This window comes from Peromyscus leucopus, chromosome 7 (genome assembly GCF_004664715.2).
Source record: "Peromyscus leucopus breed LL Stock chromosome 7, UCI_PerLeu_2.1, whole genome shotgun sequence".
In the NCBI taxonomy this organism is placed as follows: domain Eukaryota; kingdom Metazoa; phylum Chordata; class Mammalia; order Rodentia; family Cricetidae; genus Peromyscus; species Peromyscus leucopus.
This window is the reverse complement of record NC_051069.1, coordinates 30,750,243-30,764,114: the sequence shown is the minus strand read 5'-3', so window position 1 is coordinate 30,764,114 and position 13,872 is coordinate 30,750,243. Positions and strand designations below refer to the sequence as shown.

The 13,872-nt window shown below is 50.1% G+C and overlaps 1 protein-coding gene across 1 annotated transcript in view; it reads right to left on the bottom strand.

Moving 5' to 3' along the window:
* Grik4 (glutamate ionotropic receptor kainate type subunit 4) overlaps positions 1-13,872 on the bottom strand; it is a 431,548-nt gene that overhangs the window by 92,436 nt on the left and 325,240 nt on the right. The window contains exons 10-11 of the mRNA XM_037207580.1: positions 10,193-10,345; positions 9,304-9,408 (exon numbers count right to left, since the gene is read on the bottom strand). Of these exons, the coding sequence (XP_037063475.1) occupies positions 9,304-9,408; positions 10,193-10,345 (258 nt within the window). The remainder of the gene's footprint in view (positions 1-9,303; positions 9,409-10,192; positions 10,346-13,872) is intronic.

Sequence of the window (13,872 nt, the reverse complement as noted above, 5' to 3'; positions counted from 1 at the left end):
TTACTGAGGAAAATGGGAAGCGAGGTTAGGAACCAGGAGTGCGGGGCTCGGCCCTGACTCTCTGCTAGACCATATCACCTGCACCATTGGCCAAACTCCCCAGCCCTCCACAATCCACCTTGCTTCTTTCTCCTGGCCCGCCTGCCTGTCCCCCAGCCTCTGGCCCTGGCTTGCTTTCCATTCTGAGGAGCTGGCTGCCGCAGGCTGTTTCATGGCACTGAATTAGCAGCTCTCCCTCTTATTGCTCGCCCCCCCCCCCATGAGCTGGCTGAAGGGGTGCAGGAGGTGTCGCCAGGAGCTGGCAGACGTCCCCGGGCTGATCTCAGGCAAAAAGCGTGATCGGGCACATGACAAGAAATAGATTTCACATGCAGCACTTTAACATCCCACTCCTCTGCCCAAAACCAGCCCCCTGTTCAAAAATGTAAGTACCTCTTAATTTGTTTGCCGGCTGATGTGTGAATAAGCCTCTGCAGCCGCTGAATTTTTCAGCAGAGCCTATAAACAGGAGTCCCTGTGCTTTGGGGGGAAAGAATCAGATGTTCGGGGGACCAGAGAGGCTGGGAAAGATAAGAAGCACTTGAGGATACAGCCCTCAAAGCCAGCTCATCTGCTCCTTGAACTTGTCTCCTTGGGGCTGCTGGGGGACCAGCCGGAGCATCTCTCCTGGGAGAAGGCATTATAGAGCCTTTTCAGGAGTACAGGGACCTGTACTGAGTACAGGAAAATGGAAAGGGTAAAAGAGACGAATCAGTGGTTCCAGGGACCTTTCAAATCAAAAATATAAATGCCATTGCCTATAAGAGGTTTGGCACATGGGATTTCTCTTGAAAGAACAAGAAAGCAAGTGGCTTGAGAAGACCCTCTGGACTCTACCCCCAGTTCCTGGGAGCCTGATGCTGACTCTGAGCTCCCTGAGACCCGGAAGACACACTTGTATGGCCCCAGTACAAACAGCCACCTCTCCAGGCTCTATGAGTACTGAGTCTCATCTACTGCCAAACCTACTCTCTGCTAGGCTGACTGGGCCAGGCCCACAAGTCCCTAGTCCTGGAAGGATGGTGGTGAGGAGAGGCCATAGCAGAAGAGAACCCTGACAGAGCAGAGGTGGCAGAGCTAGCCTTCTGAGTTCAGTGTCGGAGACAGGAGTCGGAGTGACCACGTCAGAAATGACGTAGGCCCAGGTGGGATTCTGAGGTAGCCTGTACGTCCAAGGCCCCCATCACCCATCACTACTTGGGGCAGAAGGCAGAGTAGGAGAGGACAGGACAGACGATTCACTGGAAGGACCACACCCATCACTCTATATGCAAATTGGGTCACTAAGGGCTTCCAAGCCCAGTGAAACGCTCCACATCACTGGCTTTCTGGAGAGCTGGCCTAGGTGACCCACAGCTCTAAGGACTGATGCTGTTCTAAGAGATGGTGTTGGCTGCTTCCAACTCCACGCCAATTCTCCCTCTCCTCGTTCCTTAATTAAAAAGAAGACATATGTGACTTCTCAGTCACCTTCAAAGCATCCCCAAGCCACCTCCCTCTATGAGGAGCTGCAGCCTGAGTTTCCTCATCAAAGGCAGGGCTGGCTCTGGGGGATGGCAGCCCCTGCGAGCTCCCCAGCTGGCCTGCTCTCCCAGGTCTGTCCCCCGTGCTGGGGAGCTGGCACTCGAGGCTGCCGATTTCCAGCAATCAAACCCAGCTCCAGCGCCCTGAGCCAGGTCTCAGCAAAGACAGCTTCAAAGGATCTGCATATTTATGGTAAACTCCTTCCTCAAATTGAAAATGTAGTAGACAGTGACAATCACGGGATTCTCAGCTGCTTCTCCCACTGGCAAGCCCTCTGAGCGACGGCTGTTCACTTAAGGACAGAAAGGACTGGAGCTGTCCCAGAGGCTGCTCAGAGTAAGAGGGGCTGGGGACAAAGGTGTAGACCTGAGCAGGACCTCCCTCTGAGACCAGAACACCCTCTGGATTGTTCCTCAGCCGCCACACACGGGCAGACTCACTGACAGGCGAGGCAGATAGGGTTTTCTGTTGCTCAACATTTGATGGCTTTTGAAGTGGGAGATGGGGTCAGGAGGTGGGGGGAGCTTGTGAACCCCACCAGGTCCTCACAGAGGAACAGAAACCACTTCTTAGTCGCCTCTGCTGCCGATGGCTGTCATAAGAAATTCTGTTGCTTCTGCACCCCCAGGAGTGCTTGCAGAGCTGGCTTCAACTGCCAGCACTGGGGGACCCCAGACTTCCCAGGAAAGGGGGCAGGAGGGACTCTGCAGGGGCTGCCCTCGGCAAAGATGGCAGCTAGAGAGAGGAATGGAGGGGGCCTGACCTTTGTGGCAGTGAGTGGTGACCTGTAGGATCTTCAGGAGCTTGGCTCTGGGTTTCCTTCTAAAGACCCCGAGTTAGCCTGCTTGCAAGAGTGCCTTGGGTAAGCTATCTCATCCACCCTCCTGCCTCTGTTTAGAAAAGCGTTGAAATCATTCCTGAAATAAGCCCTTTGAATTCTGAGCTTGTGTGTCTGTTTGGGAAAATAAGGCTATCAGCCCACAATACTGCTTTCTTGGCACTCTCCAGGCCAGCCCTGTCGGTTTCTCCATTTCTATAGAAACAGTCAAATGGATCAGCTGTCCCAGGGAAGGCTGGCTCGGGTCTAGTTTCTATGAAAAGTGTACACACAAAAAGCGGAGTGCATTGCTAAGGAATACAGCAAGTAGAGTAACTAAACAGCCCCGAAGCCCAGAGTTCAGAAGGAATGGGACATTTGAAAAATAAACTCCAGTAAGCAGGCTAATGTGGTAAAGGAGAGCTGAGGATTCAGTCTGAGGTGACAGTCTCCCATGGTCTTTGCACTCTGTAGTCTCGTGCATTGTAGAGAGCTGACAGCCACCAATGCCTTCTTGGTGAGAGAGTGGTAAGCCATATTCTGTTGGGAACAGATAGGTACAGCCCACTGCTCAGTGAAGGATAAAATAAGTGGTGTATAATCAGAGTACTCTAAGGCAATTGCGGGCTGCAATTTCACCCCCTAAGATCGCCAGCTCTTAAATGGAGTATGGCTCTTTTATCCTGCATTCCCGGCCTCTGACAAAGAGCAGATCTTAAGAAAATTTTAGGCTAATTCAGGAATGGAAAAAATGAACGAATGAAGTAAAAGCAATCTGCTTTTTACATATCTGAAGAGCTGGCAAGGAAGAGAAAGCAGACTATTCTGGAATGTTCCATAGAGCAGAGTTAGGAGGCAGAGGTTGACCCAAGACCTGGAGGAATCTGAAATGTATCTCTGGCTAATTCTCCAGCCCGGGATGGGCTCACAGAAAGGCCGCAGGCATCTCCTTCATGTCCAGTGCAAACTGCTCTCGCATTGGATTAGAAGGCTGATTGAGAAGGTGAAGGGTGTTCTCTACCTCCATGTTCTGGGTAAACACTGCAAAATGGAAAGGCCCTGGGTTCTGAGGAAGCTGGACCCAGACTGGGTTCCTGAACCTGCCACTTCCCACCTAGGCAAAGAGGGATACATTTCTTCATCTCTCCGCCTTAGTCTTTCTATCTACAAGATGAGAGAATAGCTTCCATGCCAGGCTGATAAGAGGACGTAAAAATTTAAATATATACGTATACCACCCCGGAACAGTACATCATGTAGGCGACAATAAATGTTAGCTATTATTATGATGTCAGGAGAGCCAGCTTTGCACATAAGTATAGCCAGTCAAACATGAGGCCAGGCGGAGCTGTTTTCAATCATCTTTGGATCTTGTGAGGCCAAATATGAGGGGTTACCATCATCCCTGCACCCGGAAAGAAAATGGAGCCCACTCCGCTTGGGATACACAGTGAACCAGTCGGGGGAAGGCAGGTCTGCATCTTTAGTTAGGGATGTCAAACCCCGAAGGCTTAATTAGACCCTGTTAAGCCATTTCCGATCCTCAGATGAAAGGTGTGCTCATCTTATTATAACGCTAACAACATCGCTCAGGGGATGCTCACAGTCTCTGATCTTTCGACTAAGTTAAATGAAGGAAATTACAGTCTTCTAAAGGCATCCTTCCTCTCCTTCTAGCTTCGTTCAGGGGAGGGTTCTCCCAGACAGTAAGGGAGACAAAGGTATTGTAACCCTCCCCAGCACCTCTGTGGGGGAGGGGGAAGACAAGAAAGAACACTGTGGTTTGAGTGAGGAGGGATGGACTCAGCCAGTGCTATTGACTCCTGTGCCTATAAATAACGGAAAGATGGTTCAGAATGTCCCCTACAGGACAGCATAGGAAACACAAAACACATTCTTCCAAGCGAACTGTAGTGGAGGTTCCCAAGATGGCAAACACTCCCCATGCAGAATCAAAAGAGTCATTTCTTTTTAAAACGGTAAAAACAACTAACTCTGAATTCTGAAAGACTATTTTTAAAATGGTAAAAATCCTTTAATCAGCTACCGGCAGGAAATATGGTGTTTCCTTCAGACATTTTACCAATTATAGCCCACTGGGTCCCTGCGTGATGCTTTCTAAATAATCAAAACCAGCTCTTAATAGTAGTTCACACAGACAGGAGAGAAAAGAACAGAACCAAATTCAAATGAGAAGTTGTCATAGAGAAAGCCCATCCCAGCGGGGTGTTAGAACCAAGCGCCATTCTGAATGGTGGCAGCTGGTGGCAGAGCAAGAGACCAGAAGTAGGGGCTCCGATTGGAGAATGTCAGGTACCCAAGAGCAGGAAGGGAAAACTATAAGGGCAGCCCAGAACATGGGTTTTCAAGTTAGACAAACTAGAGTATAAAAGCCAGTCTTCCCAACTTCTTGGAGACAGTAAGATTTGGACAGTGTGTGTGAGTGTGTGTGTGAGTGAGTGTGTGTGTGTGTGTGTGTGTGTGTGTGTGTGTGTGTGTGTGTGTGCTGTATGCATGTGAGCACAGCTGTGTGTACCCCTATGCACACACTGATACATACATCAGGGACTTTCTCTGTAGATCGCTGCTTTACCACCTTGAGATGTGGCCTCTCGCAGACTCTGAAGTCCCTTTCACATTCCGGCCAGGCTGACCCGTCAGGGGGCTCTGGTTATTTCCTTGTCTCCGTCCCCCAGTGCTGGGGTTAGGGTCTTGCATAGACGTGCCCAGCCTTTTATGTGGGCACTATGGACTTGAACTCGGGGCCTTGGGTCCTCATGCTTGCAGAACAAGTGCTTATTTCCCACTGACTTTGCAGTTTCTTCTTGCTGAGCTGGTCTACCTGCTCCTCAAGAGGAGGAGCGACCCGAGCAAAGCCCCATGAGGAGTCGGCTACACAGAAGATTCCCATGGGCCTTGCCGCTGCTCCTTGTCGGCTCCCTTCCTGCACTGACGTCACCTTGGATGGAACTGCGAGGATATCAGAGCAGAAGTCCTGACGTTCCTCCCACCCCGGGAGAGAAGCCTAATTAGTTATCCCTCCTTAAACCATTTCTTCATCCTACAATAAGCAGGGAGGGACACCTGTCAAGAGGCAAAGGTTGGGTGGTGATTGGGATGGGACCTGGGGACTGGCACTAGGAAGCGGCATCTGTGCATGCGACACAGCACACTTAGCTTCCAGTTGGCGCTCACAGCACCTAAACCAGACAACAGCAGGAACAGACCTCGCCAGACTGGTTGAAAAGGCGAGGTCTCTAGGAAGAGTCTTGCCATCCACTTTCTAAGTCCAGTCAGGACTAAGTGTCCCTTAGGGTAGCTATTGTGTGGCAGATTCTATTCAATGTTAACTCAAAACAATGGGGTAGGGCACAGAGAGGCCAAATAAACAAAACAGCTCTGTTCATGGAACACGCTTCTATGGATAGCCTGTGATAAGCCCACCATTCTAGCCACCCATGTAGCTGCTAGTTCACCAAACGGATTCCCAGGGCACACTAAGGAAAACGCAAAGCTATGGAGTCTGGGGATGCACCTGTGTTTGAGAAGCCTGCTGTTGACCACTAGTGGGCGCTGTTGACGCAGAGGTAGCCACCACCGTGAAGAAAGCCCTAGGGCAGACTCCTGGGCTGGAAATGGTACCTTAGGGGAGGGGCTGGCGATGCTAATTCCTTTCCATGTTATAAACTACACACTTTAAAAAGTTCATTACTGAAAAACATTTTAACAGAAAAAAATCCTTCATAGGTTGGGGTTATAGCTTAGTGGTAGATTGCTTGCCTAGTATCTAGTATATGTGAGGCTCTGAGTTTGGCCCCTAGAGCCACACAAACAAACAGCAAACAAACAAAACCTTTATTAAAATCATCTTCCTTATTTTTTTTATTGTATAATGAATGTCATCTCCATCTCTGAGTCCCATGTGAACTTCCTCTAGTTACCATTTTTGCTTTTACAGTCTCTAAAAAGACACACTATTTCAAGTTCCTTTGCTTTTTCAATGCATTTCCGACAGCCATCTTGAAGGGGCTTTCGCCAATGTAGTAAGTGTACATTGCTTTTGTCTGTGTGTAATGTCAATTTGATCAGGATGCTTGTTTAGGGCCCAGTTCACACATCTCTGTCATGTTGGTCTGTAATCTTGGAAAGCAAGCCAAAAAGGCTACTCTACCACTGACCTCTGCCTCCCTCCCTCCCTTCATATAGTTTTAATATTGATTTCCATCTGTTTTTAAAGATACATTTTATTCGTTCTTTGAGAAATTCATACAGTGTGGTTTGATTGTATTCACACACACCCAAGCTCCCTCCCCAAAGCCAGCTTGAGTGGCAGCTAAGATAGGAGGAGAATGAAGACAGAAAGAGGGTGTGAACCCCAGCAGCTGTCTGTCAACTGGAGGGGGGACCGGGGGATAGGAAGTGCCACGAAGGAGGCACAGGAAGTGGGCTCTTTCTTGGATGATTATAGGGAAGGACTGAGGTCCAGGTGGAGGTTGGCAAAGGCTGGGCTGGGGCTCTTTGGAGTAGGTCTGGGGTTGCCTGAGTAGTATGTTCTAACCATTCCTCCAACGCTGTGTTCACCCCACTCATATTCCTCACCCAGTTGTCTTTTTCCTCAGGGAACTTAGCAGGCTGGCATAATGTTACATATGTATTTTTTTTTTTTTTTGCCTGTCATCTGTCCCCTGCTAGAGCATATGTTGCACAAAAGCAGATCCTCCTCATCTTAAACCTCTACCTACAAGGGAGACGATAGCAGTAGGAGACACTCAACAGGTATCAACTTGACTGAATGAATGCTCCTTACTTCAGATTCCCCCAAGAAGATTGGGGCTCAGGGAAAAGTCTCCCTGACAATTTTCCTGGAGGCTGGCAGCCTGCTCATTTAGGGATGATGAGCCACAGGGCATGATTTGAGTTTAATAGTCCTAAATTGTGGTTCTCATTCTCTTCCTATTTTTTTTTCTACATCACTTACTCTCTCCAGACTGTGAGCTCTCTCAGTGTTAGGGCTATGTCTGCTTCCCTGGGTCCAGTGTGATGTCTGACACACAGTAGATGCTCAGTGAAAGACTCCACAGATAAATGAAGGAGCCACCCGTGGTTCCAACTACCCACCTGACCATGCGCCTATCTGAGAGGATGTGGGAAGTGCCACTGTCCCATGCAGCTCCCATCCAGAGCTGGAGGTGCTGCTGACATTCAGCCCCAGACTACCTCCCCTTCCCTGGGACTCCTTCCTTCCTTCTCTGTTCTCTTCTAAGAGTGACCCTCCAAAAAGTCACTGATCACCTAGTAAGAGTGATCACCTAGTAAGGGTTCCCTGGGACACATGTAAAGGTCAAGGGTCCCCTCTTGGATGCAGGGATGGTGTGGCAAAAGACAGATGTGATGGGCTTCTATGTTGTGGGTTCCATGAGGATCACCTAGGATACCTGTTGACTAGGTCTGTTCCTGGGTCCTGTCCTGGGCCTTCTTTCCCAGACTCCCATGGGCTAAAAATCTAAAACAGAACTTTTAACAATTACCAAGGTGAGTTTTATACATAATTTATCATAATAGTTAAGGATTGGACTTTAGGCAGGGCATGCATAGATCCCAAACCAGTTCTGCCATGACTTAGTTGTTCAAGGACAAATCAGTCATAAAACTCACAAGTGAGGACATTGATTTGAAAAAAAAAAAAAAAGTACCTATTTGTGAGCTAGAAAAAGGATAAGTGAGTAAAATGATTTCCCTACAGCCTTGAGAACCTGAGTTCAGATGTCCAGCACTCTCATAAAGAGTCTGGCACAGTGGTGTGTGGCTACAATCCCAGCACCAGGGAACTTTAGAGGTAGATACTCAAAACCAACTTCTGGCCCCCACATATGGGCACATACATGTGTATACATATGAGCACACATATGCGCATGTATATGAACACATACACCTCACACAGAGTACCTATGCTTTTAGGGCAGAAAATAAATGAAATCATCTACTTTGTAGGCTTATATCAGGAAACACATGCTACATTTACCCTGGCATAAAGCTTATGGTAAGTGTTCAACGTAAGAGAGCCGCCACCACGACGCTGGTGAAGGTAAAGATAAAGGTTCTTTCTAATTTGCCAGAAGGGTGGCTATTGAAGCTGTACAGAGGGACATTCCCTCATCCAACCCCTATGACAGTTAGGAGATCTTTAATATGCCCACTACCTGCTGTAATTAATGACTGATTTGGTCTTTCCAGCCTTTCCTGAGTCAGAGAGGCCTCTAGATAAAGGGAGTTGATTATTAGGGGATGGCAAGGAGAGAGACTTTTAGAGAGATGCTTGAAGTGGTTGTCAGAGTATGTTGCCTCCGAGAGAGGATCAGAGAAAAGGGAACAAGAGGGCTTAATGGAGAAGGAAGAAGCACACAAAGGACCAAAGTGCTCTGAAGGGCAGAGCATCCCTGAGGTGATGGGAACAGCAGTGGACAGGAGAGCAGGGGAGGACTGGAGAAGAGCAGGGCAGAAGGGGCGACCATCCCAACAGGAACAGCTGTCCTTGCCCACATGGGATCCACCTTTGCCTCATCAGTGGTGCCCCTGGACTCCAGCAGGGTTCAAGGGTTGGGGGAAATCCCTAACACTTTCCATTGCTCCCAGAAAAAGAATAACCCAACAGCGAAGAAGAGCTGAGATTCCTTGTCTCCTCCCTCCACAAGGCATAGGTACCTCCCTCTTGACATATTGCTGGCAGAACCCACATGGGCTGATCTAGGACCAGATAGGATGAGGTACCTGAAATTTAGGAGCCTGGATCAGAATGAATGAAGCCTGCTATGGGGGGGGGAGGTGTTTACAGGACACTTGACAGCTGGAGGCCACTGGAACTAGGGACAGGGAAAAGGACAAAGAGAAGGCATCTGTCACCTTGGTAGCATAGGGAGGCTTACCTGCCGAAAACCATTCCTGGTGAACTGCAAGATTTTCAAGGCATAGTTGGACCTCTGGCCTTTGCTGTTGAATTCAATGTGGCCGGTGAGACCTTCCAATTCTACCTGTCCAAGAGAGAGTGAGTTACAGCACCAAATAGACCCCACCCTCTCTGGCCCCAATTAAGCATCCCTCTTACACACTACTTTACAGTGTTTGGAAACCCCGGTTCCATCCACTCTGAAACCGCAGAATCTGAGTGGAGGGAAAGGGGGGCCCACATCCAGTAACCCCAAACTAACTGTGTAAGCCAAAAGGAGCCACCACGATGACTTGAGCTCAGTCATGTGGGGGACTGTTACCAGCATTTTTTTCCTTTTGGGGAAGCTGCTGACCCTGGGTCTGCAGGAAGTCAGGATACTCCTGACTCCTTCCAAAAGTTTAAGACACCCCCCGCCCCCCCCACACACACACCTTCTCTCTCTAATGAAAGATGTCTTTTTCATGGGAGAAAAACATGGCTGGAGAGAGAACTCTGGGGAAAACAAGCATCACGCTAGAAGTCTGCAGACTGAGTCTCCTGAGGGAGACCGTAGTTTCCAGCAGCATGGTCTTTTCCCAGCTGTGCTGAGTTGTGCAGGGGCTAGCTACCCCCGGGCAGGGGCCAGATTGCAAGCCTGGAATTCAGAACCCCTTTCTAGTTCAAGATCCAAGGACTGTTACCTTGGGAATAAGCTGGCCATGGATTCTTGCCAAGCAAGTGGTGTTAAGAATTGGGGAACAAACTGGACCCAGGACCCACTCCATTCAGGTGATGTTTTAGCCAGGGCTATAACCCATGAGGAAAGCCTGGTCCCCAGCATCCCATCCCCGGGGCTGGGCACAAGCAGGCCTTCAGGCGCCCCTCACCATGCGCAGGTAGTTCATGAGGCTGGTGCCGTGCTGCCAGATCTGGGCCGAGCCACAGGACAGGGGCTTCACACCAATCTCCTGGCTCCGGTTCAGTTCCTGTACCGCCGTCACCACAGCATAGACGGCGTCAAACAGCAGGGCTGAGGACAGCTAGGGAAGCAAAGAGGACAAGTGGGAGGGAGTACAGGAAGGAAGAGGAGGAGGAGAAAAAAGGAGGACCAAGAGGGAGAGTAGCCAAAGGCAAATAAGGGGGCACATTCACTGGCCTCGCCCACTCCATCCTCTGGTCCCACCCGCGTCTGCCAGCGGTCCAAGTGTGCTTTCAAGAGCTTTGCGACCTGCATCCTTCCGACAAAGGCTGCTCTGGGTTAAAGCAGCAAGGTACACCTTTGAACTCCAAATTCATTCTCTCTCTCTCTCTCTCTCTCTCTCTCTCTCTCTCTCTCTCTCTCTCTCTCTCTCTCTCTCTTGCTCTCGCTCTCTCAAATAGCATCTTCTATCACTTCCAGGAGTAAATCCACAGGACAGGAGGCAAAGCTGCTAATCTCAGGAGGCCGGAAGGAACTTGGCCACACTACCAGGCTCAGGCGTAGGTCACTTCCTCCCTGAAGTCACCCATGAAACTGTTCCTTCCTATATGTACCTAGGACTGCAATCTAGCTGTACCGTTCCATGTGGAATAATGTGTGTGAGATGCACGGTAAGCTTAAAGTCTAAAATTTAGTAAAATTCCATTGCTATGACAGGTGGGTATAAAGGTAGAAGCAGGACACCAACCAGGGTAACAGGAGTCGGGGCAGATCTAAAACTACAATGGTCTGTGGGGGTCTACATAGAGAACCGTCTAGTGGGGCACCCAAGAAAGTATTTCATGGAAGAAGACACGTTGGAACTGAGAGCACAAGGATCTGAGTAGATATGGCACCGGACATGGAGGTGGGGAGGAGATAGGATATTCAGAGGATGGGAGCTCCGGAGCAAAGTCTAGGTGGTGGAAAATGAGGAGCATGCCTGGCAGCCATGGAGAGACAGTGACTCTGCACACAGGCAGGTGCCATGCCCTGGTGGGCCTCAACCTGCCCCAGTAAGAATAGAGGAGACCTAAGGAGGCCTTTGTGTCTCTCTCTCTTTGGCTATCAGATTATTCAAACCAGGGCCTCTAAGAAATCGGAATTTTCCCAAGAATCTCACACTCATGCTAGAAGCGGGAGACGACTGAAGCCTGGTGCCAGCCAGCGGAGGAACGTGTCTCCTAGGAAGAGATTTCACACAGTTTGACAACTTGTCAGACTACCAATATGCAGGAGGAACTGGAGCCCGGACAATGAAGACGGGTGGACCACACCGTGACCGGGACTGCTTAGTTATGCGTGCCTACGTCTACTGAAACCTAAACCTCATGTCAGGACCCCCATGGACTCGCAGGCAGGCTGCTGACTTTCTTCGTTCCTCTTGCCAGTGAGGTCACATCGAGTACATCTTCCTCTTCTCTTCACTTTTTCTTGTCTGCTTAATTGGTCTGTTGAGGATGGGTAGTGGGACCTAGCTCATTAGAGCTGCCAGAGCCCAGGCTCTGACCCTCACCACTCTGGAAACACAGGGAGGAGGTCAGTGTAACTACGCTCATGTTTTTATCTTTCCTGTTAGGCGAGAGGCATCTGTGTCCATGTGCCACTGGCACCTAGCATGAGGCCTTCTTGGTTGGCCCCAAAGACATACCTCTTCTTAAACTTTTTTAAAACTTTATTTTATGTGGATGGGTATTTTGACTGCATGTATATCTGTGTACCCTATGTGTGCAGCGCCCAAGAAGGCCAGAAGAGGTTTCCAGATCCCCCGGAACAGGAATTACAGATAGTTATGAGCCGCCATGTGGGTGCTGGAACGCAAATCTCAGTCCTCTGGAAAGAGTAACCAGTGCTCTTAACCTCTAGGCCAGCTCTCCAGCCCTCAAGATGTATCTTGATTTGAATTAAGTCTTGACGGACATCTGCCTGATGAGTGAAGTCAATGTTAGCAGGCTTTGCAGTGGGGAAGGCCCAGGGGACTGGGTGGCTGGAGACAGTAGAAACACAGCTGACTCTTGTGCCTGGGGAACGCACCATCCAGGAGGAGCTGGGAACATACAGAGCCTGCACAAGAAAAAAGTCCTGCTCCGTACAGATGCCTCTGTGGTCAGCACTGTTCAGAGGGAGTTTGGGGACATCTCAGAGGATGAAAACACAGGAGCCCATGCTAGGAGGTGGAATTGAGGAGCACTCCTGGAAGGGATGATGGGACTAACGACTCGGGGTATAGGTTGGGGGTGGAGCAAGAAAGGCAGGCAGAATTCCGTGGAGGAAGGCACTGAGGGGCTAGGGGGCAGTTCCTCCACTGGTAGCGTGATGTCTACCCCTGGCAATCAGTTCTTTCCCAGACGGTTTGCTCATCAGAACACAGCTTTGGGAGGATCTGCAGAGCATGTCCTGTGTGATGGAGTTCTTGCTCCTACCTTCTGTCTGGCCGGGCTCTAGGACACTGGCCCCTCCAAGGTTGGAGGGAGGGAGGGAGGACACAGCCCTCCAGTCAGAGGACACAGAGCACAAGAGAGCAAGGTGTAGAGGGAAGGACTGGGGAGCACAGTTCGACTCTAGGTCTTCCTTTAGATGCTGAGTGACCCCGGACACCTTGCTGAATGCCAAGTAGGGATCGCTCTTATCTATAAAAGAGGCAGCATCCCAGCCTCACGAGCCTGTAAAGGTCATCGGGTACAGGGGTGAGCATTACAGGGGCGTCCATATAATCTCATATCCAGGGAGTTAGCGGTGCTCAGGAGAAGGTGATGGGGAACAGGAGAAGTAGGATGCTACAAGAGCCAAAAAGCAGACTGGACAGATGCATGATTACATAAAGGGCTGTGGTCTCTAGCAGGCACTGAGTGTCCTGACTTCTGATAATCTTTCCAAGCACAACTGCAGGGAAGAGCAGCCCACAACCAAAAGTTACCTGCCTTGCAAAGCCACCTAGCCAATGTACCCCCTCCTCCTCCCCCGCCTCTCTCCTTCTTTCCTCCCTTCCTCCCTCCCTCCCTTCCCTTGCTGCTTCTTTCTAATCTTATTCATTTACCAGGTCCCGCCATTTATCATTTATATTTATCTGCATATGTTAACATCCTCCCCAGTCTACGCAGATACAGCAGGAAAGCCACGGAGTCCCTGCTGCCTCCATCAAGTCTCCTGCCTTCCCAGTTCCATCTGACTTCGTCTCTGGGCCGTGGCCTTGGGGCCATCTGTGACCTGAAGTCTGAGCAGGTAAGGGTACCCAAATCCCAGCCCCCAGGTTCCATCGAAGAGCGGAAAACTCTGCAGCGCTGCTGAACTGGCTGAGCGGCCTCACTGCTCTGGGGCCCCTCTGCCCTGCCGCTGCCCCCTGCTCTCCTCCACCCCCTGCCCTTGTCCTAGTCACCCGGCTCCTTCCAGGGAGTCGAGGCTCATCTGCTGCTCCTCCTCGAGCTTACAACTGTCCTGTCCCTTGTCCCTCATTCCCCACAGAGCACATGTGGCCCCCTCATTAACGCCTGCTCACATTTCCTTGCTGAAAGAATGTGTGAAAATGATGGATGCTGTAGATGCCCTTCCCAGCTCTGACCAGCATCTACCTGAGTGTAGGCCAATGCTATGTGCTTGTTGCTTTTGGCT